The following is a 26,928-nucleotide window of genomic DNA, read 5'->3' as shown; positions in this document are numbered from 1 at the left end:
GTTTGCTAGGGTTTATTGATAGATGCCTGTCAGGCACAAGCAACCAGATTCACAAGCGAACTACTTTATTGTATTCTGTCTATAATCCAGGAATCTTGCCTTCCCTTGGGAAGTGATAGATAAGGTTCCATGGAACTTGGCTGGGCAGTCAGTCCTGGAGCTCTTGTGGTTGCACAATGATTCAAGGCTAACTCCTCACTTGATTCCTCCTTCTTCCCAACAATGCCCCCTCATTGCAGTTTCCCACCTCCACCCTCCTTCTTGTCATTCTCTTGATCTTGACTAATACCTGCAGAGCATGAAGAGGCCCCGAGTGATACCATCCTTGTCCTGCTGTTTCCCATCTCATTGAATGGGGAGAAAGGAAACCACTGGGAAGGAAGAGGCCCCTTGTGGGAAGGAACTTTGCCATGGCGATTTCCACTTGTCCACCCTCCATTTTTAATCCTCCTCCTTCCCAGCAATTCTCTCCCTACACCTCAGCTGGAATAGGTTATGGTGGATTTCCCATTAATTATAAGTGAGAAATACTGAATGGAAATTGCTTTTTTTCATGGGACAGATTTTAATTTTGTTTTAGCTTACTTTGCATTCAAAGTCATCTGAAATTGAACTGGATTTGGCAAAATTGCCGCACTATGCTAACTAGCATGAAAACAAAATTTGACTTTTTCTTTCCTTAACTACCAATTCCATTTTTAATTGATTGGTAGAATTGGAATCAATTTTCTGCCCATAATTGTTTTTTGCGAGGTGATAAAGCCAGCCAAATCTTAGAAGTTAGAAGTTTAAGTTCAAGGGTTTAGGTGATCATTCAGCAACAACAAAAAGGAATCCTGATAAGTGGTTAATGGAAAAGGTTGCCAGGTAAGTGGCCAAAATGAAGTGATAGGAAAATTACTCAGTTTCATAGCAAAGTTAATTTATGTCCAAGTGCAGTGTGATAATCTTTTTGATTTACAGAGACTATTGAACAAGTAAGGAAACGCTTCAGTAGTACTGCCCAGATTCATCTGTGATGGTGAGATAGGTGCACTGGTGAAATTCTTTTTTTTTTTTTACTACCAGTTCTGTGGGTGTGCCTTGGTGGGCGTGGCAGGGGGAAAGATATTGCAAAATCTCCATTCCCTCCCACTCTGGGGCCAGCCATAGGTGATATTTGCTGGTTCTCCAAACTACTCAAAATTTCAACTACCGGTTCTCCAGAATCTGTAATAACCTGTTGAATTTCACCCCTGGATGGGCGGCATATAAACTCAAATAGATAAATGATAGCTAGATATATATATAGAGAGAGATCCTCTGCTACTACAGATTTTACAATGATCTTTGAATCCCTGGTCTGAGTAAATCTACTCCCTCTTTTGGGCACTTTAATCTAGCCTGAAAGAAACAAGTGGCTGGGAAAACATGGATAAGACGTCAGTTTGAGCCCCAAGCCAGACAGGTTTTATTCCCAAGATCCTCCAAAGTAGATTCCAGAGGAAACTGCCTCGAAATCTAGGCTACTATGGACTTCGAGTTTCCTCAAAAGCAGCGCCATCCATCCCCGCCTCTTTCAAGCAGAGCCTTCGGCCGTTTCACAACCGCGCCGAGAGAATCTCTTCCACCTGCGCGCGGTTCGCCGGCGTCTAGAGGAGGCTGTGCGGGGGGGCGGGCTGGCAGGCGCGCGCGGCGAAGCTCCGACCCTCTCGCCCCCTAATTTCCCTCCCTTGCCCCCCCTCTCTCTCCCTCTCTCCTTTCAGGGAGGGGCGGAGCCCGAGCAGTCTCGAGGGGCTTTTAGGCGGCCCGCCTCCTCTGCCTCTGCCGAATTTAGGCGGCGGGAAGAGGCAACTCGCGGCGTGTGCCGCTGGGCGCGTGGCGCGCTGGAGTGGCGAGGGAGCGCCCCGAGGGGAAGGAGCCCCAGGGGTCGGAAGGGGCGCCGGCTGGCAACGTCGCGGCTCCTCTGACTCCTGAAAGGGCGGCGACCTTTCCGGGGGCCACTTTTGTTTTTCCCCCGCTGGGCTTTGGCGCGAAGCTTTTGGCGCGCCCTCCCCTTTCCCCTCCGCCCATGTCTCGGCTCCTTTGCCACGTCCTGGGTGAATGGAAGGAGGGAGGCGAGGGGGAGAAAGAGAAGCGGGAAGGAGGGGAAGGCACCGCTCGGGCGCGGCGGGGGGGAGGCAGTGCTCGACTGCGTCTGTCTCTTGCTGCCCCCTGAGCCCGTCGGGTGGAGCATGAAGCACCATGGTGTGGTGCGACCGTGGGATCCAGATGCTGCTGACCACGGTGGGTGCCTTCGCCGCCTTCAGCCTCATGACCATCGCTATTGGCACCGATTATTGGCTCTACTCGAGCGCCAACCTCTGCAACGGGACCAATGTCACAGCCACGGACGAGACGGCGGAAAGGCAGCCGAAAAAAGTGAAGGGCGACCTCACCCACTCCGGCCTCTGGAGGTTCTGCTGTATTGAAGGTAGTAAGCCCCGGCAGGAAGGGCGAGCGCCAGCGCCTCAGACACGCGGGGCGAGGCGAGGCGAGAACGTGGTCGAGGGCTGGCTCCGTCTTGCGCGCGGATGTGCGGGAGCGATCGCGGGGGAAACAAAGAAAGAAGGAAAAAGATTCAGGAAAAGTGCCCAACTTCCTCGCTCGGAATGGTTAGTGAGGAACAATGCGAGGCTTTCATGTGGAGACCGGAGGTTGGCTAAGGGATTGGGAGTTTTCAGTTCTTCCCTTTTTCATGGCAAAGCTTTCTTTCTTTCTCTTGGAATCCATCTTTTTCTCTCTTTCATTCCCTCTCTCTGTGTCATTTTCTCTCTGCCATTCCCTCTCTTTCTCTTTCTCTTACACACAAACACACACACCCTTTCCTCCAGATACAGCTGGCCGCAGCTGAGTTGGTACTTCTGCTCTGATACTGTCTGGGAGGGAGGACGTTGTTGCCTTGGCAACCGATGTCTCTGATTGCTATGGGAACCGGACAGAGGGAGTGATGCTTAACCCAAGGTGTCTGCTTTGCCTCAACCCGGTCTTGTTGAGTCTTAGCCCTTTTTCCTGGACACTTTAGCTTAGCCAAAGATTGAAAGAAATGCAAAATAATAACAAGTGGGTAAGAAAATTGGGGATGGAAGAGACAAAGAAAGAGGTTTTACTACTGTGTGCAGAATAATAAAGATCGCTTGTAAACGTATATATGTTTGTGTCTGAGCTAGTAAAATATTCCCCAACTCGGTGGCCTTCATATGAGCTATAGAATGCTTACAGAATCCCCAACTAGCATTCCAGCTGTAAATTCTGGGAGCTGTAGTACCAAGCAAAGAGGTAAGGGGTTACATTGGGGAAGGTTCAGCTAGAGAGTTTCTTTCAAGGGTGACACTTGTTAGATTGTTCAAAAGAATATGCAAGTATTTAATTTTTCAGTGACGTACATGACAAATTATTAGTGGAGTTCATTATGATGAAATTGTTTCAACAATATAGAGCTGATTATGGAGTAGGTTTAGCACCATATCAATTTGTGTGTGTGTGTGTGTGAACTTCCCACTTACTGCTGATTTTTCCCCTAAACACGACAAAATTCCAGAAAGAGGTCCGCAGGGGAGCTGATAAGCAGATCATGCTCTTTCAAGGTAGTCTAATGAACAGGATGGGGCTGCTCCTTCCTTTCAGAGCACAACAGCACCCAGCATGTCAAACTCCAGCTTGAGACTCATTGCTATACCCTCCCCTGGACCCAGTTCATGCAAGGAAAAAGAGGAAACGGTCCTTGCTCCACTCTATTACCCTATTGTTTGGGTGGCTTTTTTTAAAAACCCTCTCTGGATGGGAATACTAGGGGAAAGTTCACTTAATGAACACATTTCTCACTCTGGTCTTCCCAAAGGATGAAATCAGGAAAGTGAGTGAGATGGCTGCTCTGGGACAATAGCGAGTCAATGGAAGCTGCAGCTGGTCTTTCCATTGCCCTGGGTAGCTCAAATACAACCTTGTCTGATTTTTTTTTTAATGTAATGGAACTATTTGGAAAAATCATTCCTCCCGCTTCCATTCTCTTCCAATTTCTTCCTTTCCCTACTATACCACCTTTTAATTTTCTGTCTGCCAGTTTTGGGAACTGGCTCTCTGTTTCATCATTTAGAGAAGCAGTAGTACAATTTGGTGTCTTCTGGATGGTTTCCCATTACCTTATGTAAGTTCTAACCAACATAGTGAGCAGGAAAAAAAAGTTATTCAGAATTCATATTCTCCCTGAATGGGGATAGCATCCCTTTAGATATTACTGAATTATTTGATTCCCAGAAGTGCCACTCCACATGGTGTGGAGTGAAGGATGTTGGAAACTATAATTGTGTAAATTCTGTGATGCTAAAGCTGGGAAGGATGCGTAGTGAGGATCATGAAAGATAGCTTGGCTTCTAGTCTTCGAGTGACAGAGACTGAGTGAGAATTTGAAATGTGACAGGTTGACCCTCTTGCTTACATACTGGTTGCCCTGCTACCTTACAGGGTCCCTTTCTGAACCTCATTGGTGGGCTGATGTTGGAGGATTTCCACCTTCTTGCTGGAGATGGGAGTAATCTGGGAAGGCTCAGGTGTTCATGGCCTCTATAACAGCAGTGAGCTTATCCCAGGTGATGTCTCACCTGTCACATACAAAAGGACACATGTTTGTTGTTTCCTCTTTTTTTTTGAGCAGTTGATGTGTGCTCTGAAGATGGAAGAAGTTACTTTCATCCTTTGCTAAGATCACATCACTTCCTGACCCATATTAGATTTCCTGCCTTCAAAGACCATTGCAGGGGTGATGGGCTGATCAAGATGGTTCATACTAGATTCCAGTGATTGGTGGGAGATTCTGTCGGGCAGTTCTGCTGAGTGCTTGGTTGAGAGCTGGAGTTGAAGATGGCCACACACTTGATGTAATTGCCCTTCAAGTAGTCTCTGTCACCAATCCGGAAGTCTCTTGGTTTATAAAGAGCTCTGGGAGACAAAGCAGCAGATGAGATGACTGATAGAAAAAGCCAAAATTGAACTTGATTAAACAATTTGAGTCTGCATTCAGCATCAGTACTACTGCGAACTTATTGCATTAGCAGGTTGTTTGTCCAGCAGCTTTATTTAAGCTAGCCTGCTCCCTGTGGGAAATAGCAGATAGAAAGATCTGCTGCTGCCATGTGACATGTTTGCTTAAGAAAAATCGCTCATATTCAAGAGGCTTGACCCTTTCGAGGCAGTGTCTGAAGTGGTGGCATCTTGTAATGTCACATATGATTTATTTGGTCTGTAGACTCTGATGAAGTGGATGGAGTACTTCTCATAATTGGAGTACTTCCCAATTATCATGGGGTCCTTTGGATAGCTAGTAGCAGGGCGAAGTGGGGAGGAGCTGGTGTTAAGAAAACATTCAGTATCTCCTTGATAGAGTAAGTTCTGTTGAATGTTTTCAGAAGGGTGGTGCTATGAATCTCCTGAAGAAGGATTCCCTGGATCAGGATATCTTGGACAACTACTGTGCTGACTTCAAACTTCGTAAGAAAAGTGGTGGAACTTCAATGATAGAGTTCCCCAGAGCCCAATCTGTCAAGGTTTAAGCCTGGACATTGGATAGAAATCGGTGTACTCACTTTGGGTGACCTTTCTTAGTACTTTTGACTGTTTTTTCCCCCCTTTAACATTTATCATGGTATCGTTCTGGATAGCCTGCTTTATTGTAGAGATTCTGCAATGGTTCTACTCTTTCCTAAGTGGTGCAGGGCTTGGGAGGGTGCAGGGTGCACCCTGCAGGGGGGAGGGGCAGAGAAGAGAGGTTGGCCTAGGGAACACTCCCATATGGAATGCTGCATGCTTTGGCCCCTTCATCCCTATTCTTTAACCTATAGAGGAAACAAATGGGAGAAGTTATATGCCACTTGCAGGTGTTGATATCAAATTGTATCACTGCACTGAACAATTTGGAGATGCTGTGGTAATGTAGACCTGGCGTCTGAAGATTGTAAAAGTCTGAAAGTTGAATCCTACTAAGACAAAGTTGCTGTCTGTCCAGAAACTATCTGGCTATCAGGGCTGGTTATAAATGATTGGGGTGTTACTGTCTCAATGAAGTCTAACTCTTTTTATATTCATGAGACCTACTGGATTTAACAGTTAAGGTCAAGGTCAAGTTAGCCTTAACTCTTGTTTGCCTGGTGCCCTATCTCAAGTGGGAGATCCTGATGAAAATAATTTATGTTCTCATTGTTATTATATTGAACTCCTGCAGCATATTTTTATATGGGCTGCCTTTTCCAAATATTAAGTTACACTACAGTTGGTATACCCCAAAGTGTTTTTTCCAAAAGGCAACTGGACTTTCTTGGTTTTTTTCTTTGAAAATGTTCCCTCTTCTCATGCAAGAAGCTTCTCCAATTCTCTTGGATTGGATCTTCTTGGATGAGAAGCAAAACGTCCCCCCCCCAAAGGTAAGAAAATCCAGTTACTTTTTGGAAAAAGCACCTTTGCGACAACCATGATGGGTGATTGAGAATTTCCATAGTCATACAGTTGGTATAACATGTAGCAGCCTGTGTACTCTTCAAAGCACTGTTTTTTAACATGCAAAATCTTACATAGCTTGGATCCTAGGTATCTTCAAGTCTGCCTCCCCCATATAGAAGTGGCCCAAATGGGGGATGTAATAGTGTCCATCCCCCCAATTTGTGATGTGAAAGTGTTTATTTACAGTAGCTCCCACCTTGTAGAACACCCTTCCTGGAGAGCTCCTATCAGAACATTCTATAAGGTCTTCAAGATGTAAGAATTGTTGATCTGTATACTGATCTGTATGTCTATAGTTACTGTTTTATTGAAGATTGGCCATGGAATCTTAGTAATTTTATGGGCCCTTTGGTTTTATTTGCTTGTAAATCACATTTGGGCTGAATTGGGCTGATTGTATGGTGTACAAATTTAAAATGAATGAAAATTAAAAAGTAAAGATTTATTTTATTTGATAATAGGTAAGTAAATGGAAGGAAGTATCAGTAAAGTCATTTGCCTTATAATCCTGGATTCCACAGAATGGCAATGATAGTGAGGAAGTGAAAAAACACTTTCTCTTTAATCATCTGCTTACATATGTCTTTCTATGTAGTTTGACACACCTAATCCTAATACCGCCTAAAGCAAGAGTGGACAATCGGAGAGCACCATGCAGCCTATCCTCCTCATTTGCATTCAGCCTCCAAAATATCCTGAGGTTGTGCCACTGAAATTTAGTTGCCAGATTACAAAGCCTTTTGACTGAAAAACTCAAAAATGGGGCTGAAAGTAGAAACACAAAGCCACTGCAAGATGGAAATACCCAATCTCCTCAAAAGGGTGGGGTATGGGGAGATGATAGATGGACAGATAGACAATACACAAATATAGATGGATGGATGGATGGATGGATGGATGGATACATAGACAGATAGATACATACATAGATACATAGAGATGAATACATAGCTAGGGATGGATGCATAGGTAGGTAGGTAGGTAGGTAGGTAGGTAGATAGATAGATAGATAGATAGATAGATAGATAGATAGATAGATGATAGATAGATAGATAGATAGATAGATAGATAGATAGATAGATGATAGATAGAGAGATAGATAGATAGATAGATAGATGATAGATAGAGAGAGAGATAGAGTAGATATGTAAAGTAGATTTTGACTGTCTACTCTCAGTAGACATGACCATATCATGGGTAAGCCTACTGGCTAGTTAATTAACTTACATAGTCCATTCAACAGTCTTGCCCACTTCTGTTTCGAGTGGCCACAGAGCAGGAATAGGGTTCAGCTTAAGGCTCACTGCATCTAATTAGTCTTTCTGAAAACTGCCTTTTTGAGATGTTTAGCAAGGCCACACAAGCTTTGATTTAAGACTTATCTAAAATCTCAACCGCAAGGCTGTCCTAATTGGATCCCACCGAGCTAAGCTAGAATGGGTTGTAGACGCTTCTTACAAGAAAATGCAAGGGTTGCTGAGCAACTTTGGCAAAATAAACCATGGAAAGAGGGAACAAATGCCACAGGTCAGAGTGCTGAGCCTCTGGCACAAAATCTCATTGCAGTGCTCTACGTATTGCCAACTTCCAGCAGCCTTTGTTGCAGCATGATTGGTCAATAGTCTGGCCATAATAAGAATGAGATACAGATGGAAACTGGATGGAAAAAAATCTATTCACATTTTATTTCATTTTGATGCTAGAGGTATGAGTGTGCTTCTTTCCAAAACAATATTTGTGGCACAGCAGCTTCTGTTTCCCCAATTCTGTCATCACAATATAGCCCACAAACCTTGGCAGCGCAAATGTTTGGGTTTATTCTAAATGACAGATAGTACAGAAGTGACACAAAAAAACCCAGGAATAATTCCAAAGCGTTCATTTATTTTAGGAGCAAGTTCCAACAATGAATGACTTGGTGGGCATCACAGCAAAGTACGATTATATCAAAATGATCATACACATGTGGTGCCGTTGCAATGCAAACACTGCCTTTACATACTTGTGTGCCATTTTTTGAAACAAGCATGTAAGTTTTATGTTTTGAGTTCTGACATCATGCCATGTCTTCTTTCACTTTTGGATACCCCTGTTGTGTTTGCTGTAAAGATGTCCAAATTTAAGCATGTTTACACCAGTAGGCATTTGTTTCACTGTAACTTTAGTTTACAAAACATAATTCAAGACCTGAATGCCTGTTTCATTAAACATAATACATACATTTTGGTTTAAGGAGAAATGAACTTTCTACAGTTCTTAATTAGCCAGTTTCTCTAAATTTTCTTGGCTAACTCTTTTCACAAGATCTCAGAGTGAAATCAGAAAGATGTAGCACAAGGGAATTTAACAGCAGGCTACTCAGGCAGCATCCTCCTTCCACAATATGCCTTTTAAAAGGCTATAGCAGCAGAGAGAGCTAATTAGGAGTGATTCAGTAACTGAAATATCTATATAGTATATCTTAGACAGATATGTAACATCATTTGGAAATTAAGGCCATGAAAACAAAACAGGTGGTTCTTTTTGGCTTAGCATATTTCACTTTTTACATGCCACAGGAATTCCCTTTTCTAGGATCAACCTTTACTCCAAAGCAGCAGTCAAGTTCTGAAGAAAGACTTCCTTCAAGATATCCTGTGCACAAGAATGTCTCCGTAAATATGTTATTTCACTTTGATCCATTTTGATAAGTAGACATCAGTACAAACAGGAATCATCTGATAGCGAGGAATGCCAATGCTTGGATGTCCTATTAAAAGTCACATTCAAATTAAGAAAGGTTTGCCCTTGGTTTGTTGGATTCAGAAGTGAGAAGGAAAAAATGGAGTAGAATCTTATTTCTGTACTTCCATTTAAAAGATGAATTTCGTACTTCCATTTAAAGGATAAAAGAACTAGAGAGAAACTGAAACTGTTTTGGTATTGAAGACTTGGTATTTCTATTATGGGAGGTAAGAGACTTTTGTGTAATGGTTGATGGATAAATGAATAAATGAATAATCTAATTTCAGAAAGACACATTTGTTCAATACATTCTTAATAGCACTTGACTCAAGTCATGGAAGAGTTAGTGAAATCAAAATTCTTACTGTCTGTAAAAAATTATTTCAATAACAAATTCCTGCTGTATTTGTTAAACTTTTCCAGAATTATTTTCCACCTTTCAGATGCTGAAAATTCAAATAATTGATAATTGAATTGAAAATTCAAATAATATACACCCAAAAAATTACTCTCATAATTTAATCATGGTATGATGATGCTATTTACAGAAAGTTAGATCTCAACATATGAAATTACAGTTTCACAATCTTAGACTTCTATTACTCGTAAATTACAATATCCTTATAAATTATAATTCCTCCTCACCCCCAAAAATGAATGAAAGCGAACAGTATGATCATGCATTTTCAAAGGCATTAGATTATTATGAGCAATTTTCACTGAATAAATAACCTTTCAACCAAAGACATCTATGAAATAAAAACCATAGTATTGTTTACGTGGCATGGGTCCTGTGGTATCCCCATAAAGAAAATAATGTTTTGAAATAATTGAATAAGTTAAGTGGCAGAAATGGTAATGGAAGGTCACTACATTTCTTTATTTTTTCTTTGTTTGTTTGTTTGTTTGGAGTAGATGACATTTTAAAGTGTGAATTTGATACTTTTCTCCTACAATCATTGTCTTTTTATATGATGATGTTATTTTCAAAGCCTTGTCTCAATTATTTTTACTCTGGTGTAAGTCTTAAATATTTTGCTGAAGTTTGCTGCTAATTATGTATGGTTTGGACTTGCCACTGTATTGGTTTGCAACTGTAAGTCCAATTTCTGTATTTAGCTAAACATTTCTCAGATTATATGTTAATACTGACCTGAATTACAGTAGGATATGCAAGTTCTTTCCAATCGCCTAGCATGGCTTGACTAAGATGTATTTGTAAAATTTTAAATTAACAAGTGTATGGATTCTAAAATCATGCTGTAAAATTTTTACAGTATTTAGAAGTTAAATTCAGTATTAAATATACAGATATTTCTCTTTATGAATTACATTTGTATTAAGAATTTCTGTTTGCATTCCTTAAGAAATATTGAGGAACATTTGCAACTGGATAAGTTTACAGTTACATCTTCATACTATATGTAAATGACCTACTGATGACAATCAAAATATCTACAGTTCTTGGCAGTAACAAAAAGCAAGGTCTGAGAAGATAGACTATGCAGTTTTAACTGTGTTTTAAAAACTGACATGGTGTCAAATAAATAAAGTTAATGACTATTGTATTTCACCAATAGAAAAATGCTCCTATTAAATGCGGGTACATTGGTACTAATTACCATTATTAATAAATGTACCATATGTGAAAAGAGAGAGGGAGAGAGAGAGCTTTCTTCCAAAGGGCTCAGGATGGCATTCAGACTTCTCTCTAATACCAATTCTATTTTCATAATAACCTGCAAACTAGGCTATATTGATTAGCCAAGATCAGACTTAAATTGTTTCTATCTGATAAAATCTCACAATATTAGGTTGCCTTTTTCTTCTATATAGCACAGAAATAAAATGAGGTGATGGGTGGTTTGGAATGAACAACTACTTATGTGGCCTCAAAGGTGCTTTTTCAAGATGCAATTGGACTTTCTGGTTTTTCTTTGAAAATATTTTGCTTCTCATTCAAGAAGCTTCTTCAGCTGTTATGTGCTCCTTAATTATGTGCTTCAACTACTTATGTGCTCCTTATATATTATATGACCGTGATGGCAAATCTATGGCATGCATGCCACAAGTGGCATGCAGAGCCCTATGTGGGCATGTGATTCATCGCTTCAGCTTAGCTCTACTATGCATGCGCGTGCGCCTCCTGCCGGCCAGCTGATTTTTGGGTCTGCATGCATGCCCATGGGTGAGGCGCATGCGGGAAGTGCGCAAGCATGTGCAGGGGGTGCAGTACCCCCCTCCACACACACAGAGCCCACTTTTGCTCCCAGGAGGCTGCAGGGAGACCTACTAGGCTCAAAATGTAGTGCGGGGGCAGCCCCCCTGCAGCCTGTTTTTGCTCCCAGGAGGCTGAAATGAGGCCTACTAGGCCCAAAATGGGGTGTGGGGGTTGTGCGCACATGTGCAATGGAGCTGAGCTGGAGCATGGGGGATCACATGTGGGGGGAGTGCAGGAAATTGCACATGCATGCGCAGGAGGGCGAGGGCACAGGCGGGTATCACACACGCATTATGGGTGTGGGTGCCCTATTGTGTGTACGCACACATGCTTTTGGCACACGATGGCAAAAGGGTTAGCCATCATTGTTACATGATGTAACTATCTACAACTATACAATATAGAGTATACAACAAATATACCGAGTCAAGAGTCAGGCTGTCTTACTGAATAATTCTAGCTTTGTCTGCAGAGATATTTCTTTTCCCAGTGACTGTATAGGGAAAAGAGCCTTTATCAGGAACCATTCATAGGGCTATTGAGCATTAACTTTGACTAATATGGTATAAATAACAATTTGCATTGCAAAAAAGGTAAGGCATAGTTTGGTCCTGATAGCTTGATTGATTATTTATGTATCATGAAGTCAATGTCAACTGTTGGCCATCAATAGACCCGTAATGGCAAACTTATGGTACAGGTAGCACGCGAAGCCATATTTGTCAGTATGGCAGCTCTCAGCTCTGGCGCACATGCACAACCTGGCCAGCTGATTTTTGTCCTTCTGGAGAGCTGGGAGAAGCCATTTTCACCCTCCCCGGGCTTCAGGAAAGCCTCCAGAGCCTGGGGAGGGCAACCCCCCCTGTGTGGGGGCTCCTGCATGTCCCTCTGTGCAAATGCACAGGTGAGGGAGTCATGCATGCATACGCAGGTGGGGCCAGCGTGCATGCGCGCACATATTTTTGGCACACCTTTATAAAAAGGTTAGCCATTACTGACATAGACAGTCTATTCCAAACCTGGTTTCTCAGGCCTTCCAACGATGCACCATCATCCTTGTAACAAGAGTTCATTTATTTTGCTCCTGGCAATCCTCTTCTCCTTCCACCTTTCTCAGAAATAGAGCTTCTCCAGAGACCCAGATCTTCATGTGGTTTGTTCAAAGTAGGATAATTTGAACCTGGTCACTTGGGCCTCAAGTGAGAACTTTGGATAGATTTGTTAAATAATCCCTTTGTTTGTTTTCTTGTCTGTCTCTCATATTCTCAAGAATTTTCTCCAATTTCATATCTGTTTTTTTCAAAATCCAACTATCACTTTCAATCAGTGTCATAGTTTGGCATAATTCACGACATTAATCAGTGTCATGGCTTATACTAGTCTGATCTTTGTAGGCTTGGATAAATCATGGCATCTGCACATCTTTTCCAATATGTTCATGGCTGTTTTACCATGTGCTAATCTGGGGCATATTTTTTGACTATTGTTTCTTCTTTATTGATGGTTGGTCCTAAAAGGCTCTTCTAGCATTTTGATATCATCATTATCAATTCTAGTTTGTTTTTACATGATGTCATTAGTTTGACAACATTCTTTATGTTGATATTCTTTATATTTAATTTTACTCCCATTTTTTCACTATCTTCTTTTATTTTTATTAGTACTGTAGACCTTGCAGATCCTTTGTATTTTTGACTATTAGAGTGGGGGCATTAATATAGCACAGGACTTCCTCCAGTTTTAGAACCATACTCATCTTCTTCCAATCCAGCTTCCCTTAATGTATATTCAACATATAGATTGAAAAGTTGGGATAAAAGTATAATAATAACAAAAAAGGAGAGAGAGAATTTACCCTTGTCTTACTGTTTTGCCACCCTGGAGCCATTCTGTTTTGCCAGGTGGTCTTCTGTGGCTTCATTACCTGTATATAGTTTGGAGATGCTCAGAGATCCCAATTTTCTAAGTACATTCCACAGCCAAGCATAGTGGACACAATCAAAAGCCTTTTTTTTATAATCAATAAAGCACATACAGTTTAGACTTATTTAAGGATAATATTAAGTAATATTAGGGCTATTGTACAATAGTCACGTCTCTTTCTCTCTTTGGTATTAGAATGCAGATTGACCTCTTCCAATATATTGGCCACTGTGTCATTTCCAGATTTGCTAGCATCATTTGATTTGAACCTTTACTGATTTTTCTTCTGTTGCTTACCATGTATCAATGGACAATCCCTCATTTTCTGTAGTCTTCTGACTTAGTAATGATCAGAGTGCTGATGTAACTTCATCTTGTACTAATATGAGAGATTCATGTAAGTAGGAAATACCTTCTAAGGCAGTGGGTCTCAATCTTCCTAATGCTGCAACCCTTTAATACAGTTCTTCATGTTGTGGTGACCCCCAACCATAATATTGTTTTAAGTTTTTTAAAAATTTTTGAAAATATGTATTTTCCGATGGTCTTAGGTGACCCCTGTGAAAAGGTCATTCAACCCCCAAAGGGGTACCGGCCCACAGGTTGAGAACCACTGTTCTAAGGTATCTTATATGTTGACATCTCTACTATGCTTTATTTTAGTGTACTGTTTCCATCTTTCTTTGATATCCTTTGAATCTGTTACTTTATCCTATTTATCTATTGCCATCCTTTTTCCAGTTCAACTTTGGCTTCTCTTATCATCTTGGCAGTTTTTACAGATAGTTCTAACATCTAGTTTGTCTTCTTCTCTTTCTTCCTCATGTGAAAAAGTAAATATATTCCATTTACATTTTTGACTTTTTCAACATATTTCCATGTACAGATATTTAATCTTCATTTCAATTACAGGTAATCCACAACTTCTAACCAGTCTTTAAGCAACCATTCAAAGTTACAATGGGACTGAAAAACGTGGTGTCCTGCCCCAGTCCACCCACCCACCCACAACCACACCCACAGCACAAGAGGAGTAAACATGTGTATTTCACACAACCAACCCCATAGTCATTCCCCTGTCCCAATTCCACATGAGCATATTTTTAAAGTCTGTTTCAAATGACCAGTGTGTAACAAAGGCAATGGAGGCAAGCCTGGCTGTAGTCTTTTCTGTGTTTAAGGCATTGGAATGTCACCACAGGTTGGAAGCCCCATGACACTCAGGGTTCAAGGCTTGGCCAAGGCAAACACAGTTTCTATGGGTTCAAGGCACAATGAAAGCCACATGGCTCCAGCAGATTAAAGTCATGATGAAGCCAGCTTGGCTTTAATGAGTTCAAGTCACAACAAAGGCAACCTGACTTCAATGGGATCAAGACAGAACAATAGCAATATAAAGGCCCAATAAAGATTTAAGGCCCAATAAAGGAAGCTTGGTGTCTATGGGATCAAGGCACAGTGACGGCAACACAGTCTCAACGAATCCAAGGCAGTGAATCAAGAGAGTTCATGGATAGATGGACCTATTATTTCCAACAACCCCCAGGCTCCAAATGCCAAAATAAATAGGCGCTGACAAGTGCACCTTATTAGGAGGGGCAAGGTTGCTTTCTTATGAGTAGCCTCATAATAGCCTGTAATGCTCCACACATGCACACAGGCCAAGAGTTGAGGTATTTATTGGAACTTTGCCAACTCCAAATAGTATTTCCCATGGTTCATCCCTACACAGGAAATAGTGCAAAACCCAGTGAATTCAATTGACCCATCTGGAAACACAGAGTAAGTCCATAAAGTCCTCTGAGTCCAAATACAAGTCCACTGTCTGAGCACAAATCACCAAAACAAAATCCAAGTTCAAGGTCCAAGAGCCAAGTCCAAAGTCTGGAAGCAGAGTCAAGGTGTACATCCATGGCAAGAATCATGATGGCTGAATGAACACAAAGCAAGAAACTTGCAAATTGTTCCCAGTGACACTTTGCTCCATGTGCCCCTGACAGGTGCAGCTCACCATGAGTGGCCTCTCTGACCTCCATTGTGTCTGCCTCCTCTCAGCCCTGCACATTCACAAATGGCCAGTTGCAGCTCTGCACCTTCTCCCATTTCCTCCTCCTGTGGGGACTCTTTTCTCCAGCTGCAGCTGTGCCTGTCATTTCTTTCCATCAGCTGGCTGTTTGTCTGATTGCCCCTCTGGTGACCTCTCCACTGAGCCTGACTGTTAGATATCCCTCCCCCCCACTGATAGTGGTTTCTACCAAGGTCTTCTGTTCTGGTGGAAACAGAGGGTTAATCCCATTGGTCAATGAGGTCTGACAGATCCCTTTAAAAGGGTCTGATGTCCGACTCATCTCTGCCAGATGTTTTCCTACTTGCAATAAAGAGCTGTTGTTACTGTAGCCTTTGTGTGCCTATCCATTACTCGATCTAACACTGACCACTCCTAGTTCAGAGCCCTGGGTAATTTTTTGCCCTTCCTCTGTACACCTGCCTCCCACAAAAATCCCTGGAGCCAGCTCTTTCTCCTTGCCCAAGATGGCATCCAGGGAAAATAGCACAGCCAACTTCCTTTGTGTCTCTCACCTCTCAGCTCTGCACTACTTTGGATGAGGTTGGAATGGCAATTCCACCACTGGCTGGCTACAGCTGTGTCTCTCCTGCCTGTCAAGCTGACTGTTCGTCCGGCCGGTCCCGGTGTTCCCCCGACGTTCCTGGCATGGCTTCACCTAGACCATCTGAATCTGCCACAGAGCCTTCCACGTCCAGCTGGTACTCCCCACAGTCTCTATCAGATGTCCCCGGAGTTGGATCTTCCCCATCATCCGAACTGGTGCCAGAGGGAGCCATCACAGGTGGCTTACAATCCTCGCATTTACAACTGCAATGGTCATGTGGTTAAAATTTGGATGCTTTTCAGTTGGCATATATTTGTGATGATTGCAGCATTCTGGGGTCATGTGATCACCGTTGTGTTTGTATTTGAGTTTCATCTTCAGGATCTGGCCTTCTAAAGAGCAGTCAGTGTTGATCTCCTCTAGGATTGAGTGGTTTGATCGCCTTGCAGTCCAAAGGACTTGCAGGAGTCTTCTCCAGCACCAGAGTTCAAAGGTCTCAATTCTTTGGCGCTCAGCCTTTCTTATGGTCCAACTTTCACAGCCATACATTGCAACTGGGAAAACCATAGCCTTGACTAGTCACACTTTTGTTGGCAGGGTGATGTCACATGTGGCTTACAGTCTTTGTACGTACAACTGTGGTGTTGTGGTTAAAATTTGGATGCTTGTCAGTTGGCATGTATTTGTGATGATTGCAGCATTCTGGGGTCATGTGATCACCATTGTGATCTTCCCAGCCAGCTTCCAGCGAGCAATATCAACGGGGAAAGCCAGATTTGTTTAATGACTGCACAATCACTTTATTTTTTTTAATTTATTTTTTTATTTTATACACAATTCACTTTAATACTACAGTGATTCACTTAAAAACCATGTGAAAAAAGTCAGAAATTTGGTGACGATTAACTTAACAGCCACCATGAAAATTCTGAACCAAATTGTCTTAAGTCACAGATTATCTGTATATTTATAGATATAGGGAATATAATATAAAAAACAGCATGCACCATTTACATTTTGTCGTTTATTGTAGTAGGTTAAATGAACATAATTGCAAATTTTGCATTGGAAAAAGTAAATAAATTTATTACTACCTCCAATACTTAAATGTTTAAAATTAGAATCAAGCACACCAGATCTGGTGCAATGGTTAGAGCATTCATTGGAGTGGATGTAGAAGGAATCAGAGATGTTTAATTTGATTTTCTTTTTGTTTATTGAAGTCTGTGGCATTGTATGTCTAGATTGAAAGCTCTCTCTGAGACCTTCAGAAAGAAGGTTGGAGATGCCTATGAGTCTATGGAAGGATTTAAAGAGATTTCCAAAGAATTGGACCTTAATCATCTCACTGTCTGGAGGAATATCTGCTTGAAAGAACTTCTAAAAATTGAGAAAATTTCAAACGCCAACTTGTTCAGGCCACGTTGTCCAAGCTAATTCAGTCCATGAGCAGAAATCCTATATTGATGTTGAAGTGCATGAAGTGTACCATTAGAAAGAAGCCACACAAATTAAATCTATGTGGAAGGTATGCCAGAAAGAAATTTATGTTATCCACAATGCACATCAGGGCAAGACCTGTTGTTATTGTTAGTTGTGAAGTCATGTCCGACCCATTGCCATTCCATCGACAATGTTTCTGTCCTCTACCATCCTCTGGAATCCATTTAAGCTCACGCCTACTGCTTCGGTGACTCCATCCAGCCACCTCATTCTCTGTCGTCCCGTTCTTCTTTTTCTCTCAATCTTTCCCAGCATTAGGCTCTTCTCCAGTGAGTCCTTTCTTCTCATTAGGTGGCCAAAGTATTTGAGTTTCATCTTCAGGATCTGGCCTTCTAAAGAGCAGTCAGGGTTGATCTCCTCTAGGACTGATCGGTTTGATCACCTTGCACTCCAAGGAACTTGCAGGAGTCTTCTCCAGCACCAGAGTTCAAGGGCCTCAATTCTTTGGCGCTCAGCCTTTCTTATGGTCCAACCTTCACAGTCATACATTGCAACTGGGAAAACAATAGCCTTGACTATTCACACTTTTGTTGGCAGGGTGATATCTCTGCTTTTTACTATGCTGTCTAGATTTGTCATAGCTTTCCTCCCCAGGAGCAAGACTAAATTTGGACAAAGAATACCTAATCCAAAGACACAGAACAATCACTTAAATATAAGACAGCAGCATGCTGCAGCTGCCAAAAAAACCAACACAGTCCTAGGCTGCATTAACCTAGAGATATAATCAAGATCACATGAAGTGTTAATACAACTTTATAATACTTTGGTAATGCCACATTTGGAATACTGCATCCAGGTTTGGTCACCATAATGTGAAAAAGATGTTAAGACTCTAGAAAGAGTGCAGAGAAGAGCAACAAAGATGATTAGGGCACTGGAGTTCAAACATATGAAGAATGGTTGCTGAAATTGGGTATGTCTAATTTAATGAAAAGAAGGATTAGGGGGTGTCATGGTAGCAGTATTTTAATATCTCAGGGGCTGCCACAAAGAAGAGGGAGTCAAACTATTCTCCAAAGCACCTGAAGGCAGAACAAGAAACAGTGGATGGAAGCTAATCAAGGAGAGAAGCAACCTAGAACTAAGATGAAATTTTCTGAAGTTAGAATAATTAATCAGTGGAACAACTTGCCTCAAGAAGTTGTGAATGCTTCAACATTGGAAGTTTTTAAGTAAAAGATTGGATAACCACTTGTCTGAAATGGTATAGGGTTTCCTACCAGAGCAGGTGGTTGGACTAGAAGACCTCCAAGGTCCTTTCCAGCTCTGTTGATCTGTTAACAGAGTTATTTGGCCAAAATACTGGAAAACAAGCTTGGTAAAACTAAAGACAAACATTTCACTAAAAAATCTAGTATTAACTATAAAGCATAATGGTGGAAATGTTATGCATAGACCTGTTTTGCTGCATGGGAGGGCGGGTGGTTTCTGAGCAACTCACTAGCGTAGAATCCACTATGAATTCTTAATTGTATCAGAGCAAGCCTAAGGATAAAGTGAGACCATCTGTCAGAAGATTGAAGTTCAGCCAAAAGTGGAAATTGCAACATGACAATGACCTTAAACATTCCAATAAATCCACCAAGGAATGGCTGGGGGAAAAAATCAATGGATGGTTTTGGAATAGCCAAGTCAAAACCTGGATTTAAATCCCATCAGTGATTTGAAACAGGCTGTGCATGCAACTAACCCCTCAAACATCACAGAACGAAAAAAAATTCAGGGGGAAAAAGTCCTCCCAGCCAATGTCAGAGAGCGATAGACAGTTGCAGAAAAGGCCTACTTGTGGTTTCCACCAAAGGGGGCAATATTGGGGATTAAAGCTAAGAGTGTACTTACTTCTTCCACAGAAGAAAATGTTTGAATAAATGTTTTTTGTAATTTATTTTATTCAGTTACAACTTTATATAATGATGTGAAAAAGTAAGTACATCCCATGTATTTCTTCTTCCTCTTTATCATATGTGGACATATCATTATTGTATTTTTATTCAAGTAGCATATTGAAATATGTTGGGAAAAAATCATTAGGGCATACATGTCAAGTGCAAGAAACCAGAACTGGAGTAGTGTTCAAAGCTCTAAAAGTTTGTTTCATGCTAGTTATCTACAAGAATCTGATTTAAAAGATCAAGCCAAATTGGAGCTAAATAAGGGTCAATGGAATGCAAGTCTTAGGCCTCTTGTGGGAACATAACAACTCAAAACCAATAATGTCTTTAATCCTGCCCTCAGGCTCCATTGGCTATCTCCTACATAACTATTATTTTGCTTAGTAGCACCATTTTTGCCAATCTTATTTGTTTCAGATGCAACAGGAGTTGTAATCCAGCAGATTTGGAGGAATATCCTCACTGCATAGCAACTGAGGAAAGCTGCTATATCATATTGGCCATTCCTAGCATCTGGTAGCCTACATTATTGCTGACTACATATTTTTGGAATTGTGCATGAGCTACAGAATTTGTAGAATTGGTAGTATTTGTGAAGTACTTCTAAATGTATTTCAGTCTAGCAACTCGCCTTCAGTGAATATCTGTAGTACTTGCTTTTAATAATTTAACCCTGAAATTAGCTCTTTGAAGGGGTACTTAAATAAAATAACATTGTGACTATTCTTTGACTGGATGTTTGGAGTGGACAGAAGGAAAGCATTCATAAATCTTGTACTGGATACACAGAGCTATTTGAAACATGTATCCCAAATGCCTCACCATTTATTTATGTTGGACGTAATTGTACTATAGTGTATTTGTATAAAAAAGATACTATATTCCTTGCTCCCCACTCAAACTTGATATGAAATAGACAACCAACTGCAAACAAAGAATTCTGAGAGGTATAATCTCCCAAGTGTTAAACCACAAGGAGGGATATGCATTAAAGTTGTCTACCGGTAATCCACAATCTCTCTGAACCTTGGCCTGTCCCTCAAATAAGAGAGCTGATAAACACCACAATTTGAGGTACTGAACTGGCACAGCTGTGTGCCCCTTTTGATGTGGCATGGCAGTTCTTATCTGCTTATGAGTGGTTATGCTATGAGTTAGCAAAGTACTATTGGCACAACATTCTGCTTTCACAGATGTTCTAGTTAACAAAATGTAATTGCCTGAACAAATGTTTGTGACAAGCTAATAAAATGGAATTAGCAGCAAAGGTGATGCAATCAAAGCAGGTTTGTAGATTTGTTTAGCCAAATGAATTCTGGAAAATTACTCGCTCCATTTTTTTAAAAAGCCCTGCAACGGGAAAACAGCAACAATAAAGAAAAGCTTTGTCTAGATAATTTTTTGCTATCTAATATGAATTTGATGTAGATATTATGGCCAAAGCATCAGTAATAAGTTTTGTCTGCTGACCTGGTCCCAATTAAATGTGCCCCATTCCTATTCTGCTTCTCATTTTTTCCCTGTGCAGCAGGAAGCAGTGCTTTGGATTCAAAGGAGAAAAAAGTATTTTGGAGTGGGAGGGATGTGCACGTTACAATGATAAAAAACTGCTTAAAGCAGCCCCATCTTTTCTTGCAATGGCACACCTGTGCTCTGGGAAAAGGCATAGCTGGTTTACAGAGTTACAGACAGGTATATTCTAATCACCTTTTTGCTTTAGAATCCAAAGATATATTTTATCTATATATAAATAAGATATATTTATCTTAAAGACAGTTTCTCCTCCATCATTAAATTTCACAAAAGCCCCTTGAAAAAGGCTGAGCTGATAAATAATTATTAATCCAAGGCCACCCAATCTGCATTCCACATTAGGCATGGAAATTATAAGATAGTAACTAACCATTATGTTATACCAGTTTGATTGAGAATAATATGTTGTATTACCTGATAGAAGTATTATATTCAGCTCTATGTGGGATATGCTAGCTGATGGATTTCAAAAATAGTTTGATCTTACATTCATTATTGTAAAAATTAACCATGTTTGTTCATCTTCCTGAGTAGGAATACCAAGTAGCATAAATCTAGTCTAGTCCAGTCTAGGTTGGTAAAATTCCAATGTGCATGTATTTGAAATAGCCATTACTTTATCCAAGGTTGTATCTGTGGAGCAAGAAAATGTGCTTGACTTCAAAACATCGTGATTTTCTGCAGAATAATGCTCTGTCCCTCAAAAGTGTTTTTTACACATGGTTCCAGAAAAACATTGGAGCAGGTACACCAAAGAAGACAAGATGTGTACTATGCCACCCTCCTCTTTTATTTAACCAATGGGAAAATATTGGGGGTTGGGGGGGCACAGAGCCAAATGCATGATGTCATAATTACAGGTTAGCTCTTGAGAGCCTCAGCGTGAGGATTTGCTTTCTAGTGTAATTTGGCTGTAGTTCTGTTGGAACAAGAACAAAATCAGTAATTCAGTTAGAAGTATGTAGTTATAGCAGGTGCTCCTCGGTATTCTTAAGGCTGATCGATCCATTTGTACTGATCTAGGATATAGTAGTAGGACAAATGTGAATGGCCCTTCTGTCTTAAATAGAACTCTTTTTATACCTAATCTAGGTCTTGAGAATCTTAAATAATAGAATAATTGAGAATAAAGTAAAAGCAATAGCAAAATGTCTAACTTGGCATCCTTCCTCCTGCCTCACATAAGACTTTCTTTAAAAGTTATGAGGCTCTAACATACATATTGTGAAACATTTAATCTGCAAACATAGGGTGAATAACTTGCACCTCTTCCCCAATCTGCAGGAGCTGTTCATGGCCTCCATGGACATGACCCTTATTACCTTCTCCCATTGATTTTCTGGTATTGCTACAGGTGTTTTGTAAGGTCTTCCTGGTAAGCTCCATAAGTATGTTATTTGTTTTGCTGCTCTGATAAAATTGAAGTCATACGTCAATGCAATGTGTTTTAAATGTAATACATCAGTCTGGTTCCCCACCCCCCATCTCTCTGGCATCTAGTGTAGAATAATATTAATATATATTTGGGGTTATTCTAAATTAGTCCAGAAGGCAGGTTAGGATTATCCATCCTTGATCTTATTCTTCATAAGATGTATGCCTCAAAATATGTCCAGTATCCAAATTTCATTTATGTACTGTTAACAACATCTTCAGTAAGTGTCAAGATAGATAATTCAAATAGTAATACATATCGGCAGTGCCACAAGAAGGAACATTTTACCATAAGTAGTAGACATGTAAAAAAACAAACCCACAAAAAGTATTGGAAATAAATAAAGAACACTATTTAGAGAAATTCAGAAATAAAGTTTTAAATGAATCTAAAATAATTTTTACTTAAAACTCCAAAACATATTAACAAATGTGGCATAATTTATTAAGATACATGTTACGATGCCATGGATAAATTCTGCACAACATTGGAAGAAAGATATGTTTCTGAGGATATCAAGACAGGGAATTTACACTTGGAGAATATTCTGTAATGGGTAAATTGGCAGCATATATTCACAACAGAAATTTAATCAAATTTAAGCAAAAAATGCCTTCATAATACAATATATTATGTAGCAAGGCAAATATAAGTATCTAGAATATGGTTTTTAAGAGAAAAAAAACTAAGAACTGAAATCAGACAGAAAAGGAATTCAAATGTCTATAAATATTGTATATTAGTTGGAGTACATGTCTTCCATCCATCCATCCATCCATCCATCCATCCATCCATCCATCCATCCATCCATCCAATTTCTAATAAAATATATACTGTACACTAACTGTAAATTTAGTAATTCCTTGCCCACTTACAGATATATTTCTGTACCACTTTTTTTCTTTTTTCCCTTTTGTTTCTTTGACTTTTTCATTTAAAAATGATCAATAAAAGAAAGAGGCAAACACAGATAATCATACTCCCCTAAAAGATGCATTTATGTACTGCAACAAGATCAATTCAGTAATGCTGGACAAGTTATCTAGGGAATAATTTCTTCAGTATTACTGATCTTGCTTGTTTCTTTTTTTCACACACACAAACTGAAAACTCTATTTGTATATAGGACAAATTAATTGGTAGAAGTTAAATGCAACAAATAAATAGTTGCCTATTTTTCAGGACTCTTTGAAAGAGATGTCTTTAAATTATTTGACCGTAAATCAAATGTGGGGGAAAAAATCTAACACTGAAAAGAAAATAATTTCTGCTGTATTTTCTTTTGTGATAAATACTGGCCATAATCTGACTTTCCCTAAACTAGCACCAGATGTACAGGACTGGATCTTTCAGAATTTCCAATCAAACACAAATTCCAACATATCTGAAGATTGTATCAGGTTGAGGAGCTTAATATAGTTATTTAGAATGTCTGATTTTCACAATCTGTATCAGTCTCTCTAATTGTAGTGGAGGTTGACAGAGATCCTATACTATCCTAAAGCGACACAAAGTAAGAAATGAATTAGAATGTTTATCAATTTAATTAAAATCCTGTTGATTCTCAGTGATAGTTTTGTCCTGGCATGATCTTTTTTTAAAAAAGCCAACCCTACAAAGAACTAGATACCTGAAGATCTTTGAGAAGGAGAGGAGAGAGAAAGTTCTATCCATGGTAAAGTGAAAAGTCCCCACTCCTTCCAGCTAATAACATCCTTCTTCCCAGCAAGACTCAAATGATAAGCATTAGCATTCAAATCCTCATGGAAACCATGGTCTCCGAAATACAAATTCCTTCTCTAGTAAATAGCACAGCAAGCCTAATGGAGAGGGTACAAAATGATGCAGCAAATCTCTCTTCTACAAGCTTAAATTTAATGGGTGATTTACCACCAAATTCTCCTGTTTTGGGTTGTTTCAATTCTAAGTTGGGCAACCCAGCCCTTCCTTGACCTACCCCCCCCCAGAGGAGATTATTATCTGATTCCAACTTTTTCCAGTGAGTTAGCCGCACTGAATCCAAGCCTCAGAAATGAGAGCTTATTATCTAAGCTATTGCCGCACTAATTCCATTAAGATAAATCTCATACTCATGAATTCATGTTGGAACACAAAAGCAAGCTCACTGTGAAATAGTGTCCACAGGGATAAATAAATGGGAAAGTCCAGAAGTAAACAAAAATGAAATCTAGGGATGTTTTTGTAGCAAGGAATTGAGACAGGCCCACATTTGTCATGGCCAGGTTGCTCCCTAAATGGATGGCCTTGATTAGCAAGGAATGGCCTTGGATTCCTCAGCTGCTTTCTCTTAATAGCACTTCAGGTTTTAGCCAGGGGTGAAATGCTACCGGTTCGGGCCAGTTTGCCTGAACTTGTAGTAAAAAATGCTACCGTTCAAGTAAAAAAAATGCTTTAAAAGTTTTTTAAAAAGTTCCAGCGATCAGCTGTGTGACAATCAGCTGTGCTGAGCAATCTTCGAGACTTTTTTTTACTTTTTTAAGCAATTCTTTACTACCTATCAGCTGTGCCATAGTCAGCTGTGCCTGATTGTGGGGTTCCTGCTTGTTGCAGGGGCCATTTTGTGTGAAGTCCAGCTGCTTTTACATTGTGTGTGAGTCAGTTGTGCAACCACTCCCACCCAGTCACATGACCACAAAGCCATGCCCACCTGGTCACATGGCCACAAAGCCACACCCACCAAACCATGCCCACAGAACCAGTAGAGAATTTTTTTGAATTTCACCACTGGTTTTAGCTCTCTTTGGTATAACCAAGCATCCTACACCTATCTGACTTTAGATCAGTGGTTCTCAACCCTTTGGGGGTCAAATGACCCTTTCACAGGGGTCACCTAAGACCATCAGAAAACACATATTTTCAATGGTCTTAGGAACCGAGACACCGCTCTTCTATGGTTGGGGGTCACCACAACATGAGGAGCTGTATTAAAGGGTTGCGGCATTGGGAAGGTTGAGAACCACTGCTTTAGATGAACTTAGTGTTCTGATAAATCCAAAGCATGGGAAGTAGAGTCAGTTTCTGGCTCAGCATCATTGTTGAAGCCTCGAATTACACGATCTGACTTTGGGGATGCAATGTTCTGGTTAACTTCCTTGACTGAGAAGGATTGTTAGTCTGGGCCATGACATTCTCTAAGACAGGGGTGTCAAACTCACGTCGTCATGGCAGCATCACATGATGTATCAAGGCTTATCCCCCCTTCACTAAACTGGGTGGGGGCGTGGCCACATGACGCATCTGGCATGCCAGCTGGGAGTTTGACAGCCCTGCTCTAAGGAAAGGAGATCTTATGTGAGGAGGAAGAGGATAAACTAATTTCTTGTCCTTGTTAGCAATTTGAATGCTTGGTGAGTGAGTTAGCTGGACCCAATTCTTTAGATGCCAATTGCTGCAAAGGACTAGGAGGCTGTCACCTGTTGTTGTCACTAGCTATCTCTTCCTTTATCCCATTTCTCTCCCTCCCTCATTCCCTCTCTCTCTGTGTTTTATTTTAAAAATTCTGCTAGCATCATTATCTTTTTCATCCACGTGTACAGGTAGTTCTCGACTTAAAACCACAATTGAGCCCAAAATTTCTGTTGCTCAGCAAGACAGTTGTTAAGTAAATTTTGCTCTATTTTACAACTTGGCCACAGTTTTGTGAATCATTGCAATTGTTATGTTAGTAACATGGTTGTTAAGTTTATCTGGCTTCCTCATTTACTTTGCTTTGCTTGCAAAAGGTGATCGAGTGATTCCAGGACACTGCAACCCTCATAAATATGAGTCAGTTGCCAAGCATCCAAATTTGGATCACATGACCATGGGGATGCTGCAACAGCTATAAGTGTGGAAAATGCTCATAAGTCACTTTTTTCAGTGCCATTGTAACTTCAAATGGTCACTGATGAATGGTTGTAATTCAAAGACTTCCTGTACTGTAGCTGACTTCATCTAACCACTGTTTATCTACTTCATCAGATCACTTTTTCTTTCTACACTTGGTTAACTAATTTAATCCCTATTTTGATTTGGCCTAATGTGATTTGTGTAATTCCTTTATTTCTCATACCATTTCAACTGCCACATATGTTATCCTGCATGTTATCCTGTTCCTCAGAATGCACCTGTTCTGCCCAATGAAAGAATAAACAGCCAACAGATGGTTTAGTATCTGTATTTCCATTCAAAATGGCGTTCTGAATTATACTAAATGACTCTTGCCGATCTAAACTGGACCTTGGGAATCTGAATAGAAGTGTTTTGTTCCTGCTGAATATGGGCGTAACTTGTTTTCTTGGCAGCTGTGGTTGCAATTGGATAAAATTAACTGAAGTTAATGAAGTTGAACATCATTTCTGTAACTTAATTTGCCCCTAATTTTCCTGCGTCATGTTATGAGACTAAGCAAGCCCATGGTGTAATTGCTATTGTCACTTCTTGTTGATAGGCAGGGGATGACGGAACTTTAACATCATCCTCGACACATCATATGCAAAGATCTTTAAAATGGTATTAGAATTCATGGCTTTCACTTTGCTCCCGCATCACACACTCCTCCCCATTCAATGT

The 26,928-nt window shown here is 40.4% G+C and overlaps 1 protein-coding gene across 1 annotated transcript in view; it reads left to right on the top strand.

The window, feature by feature from the left end:
* The first annotated feature begins 2,223 nt into the window (after nt 1–2,223).
* CACNG4 (calcium voltage-gated channel auxiliary subunit gamma 4) overlaps nt 2,224–26,928 on the top strand; it is a 95,605-nt gene continuing 70,900 nt past the window's right edge. The window contains exon 1 of the mRNA XM_032211509.1: nt 2,224–2,452. Coding sequence (XP_032067400.1) covers nt 2,224–2,452 — 229 coding nt within the window. The remainder of the gene's footprint in view (nt 2,453–26,928) is intronic.

Source organism: Thamnophis elegans, chromosome 2 (genome assembly GCF_009769535.1).
Source record: "Thamnophis elegans isolate rThaEle1 chromosome 2, rThaEle1.pri, whole genome shotgun sequence".
Taxonomy (NCBI): domain Eukaryota; kingdom Metazoa; phylum Chordata; class Lepidosauria; order Squamata; family Colubridae; genus Thamnophis; species Thamnophis elegans.
Note: the sequence above shows the minus strand (reverse complement) of the source record. Positions and strands in the feature narration are given on the sequence as shown.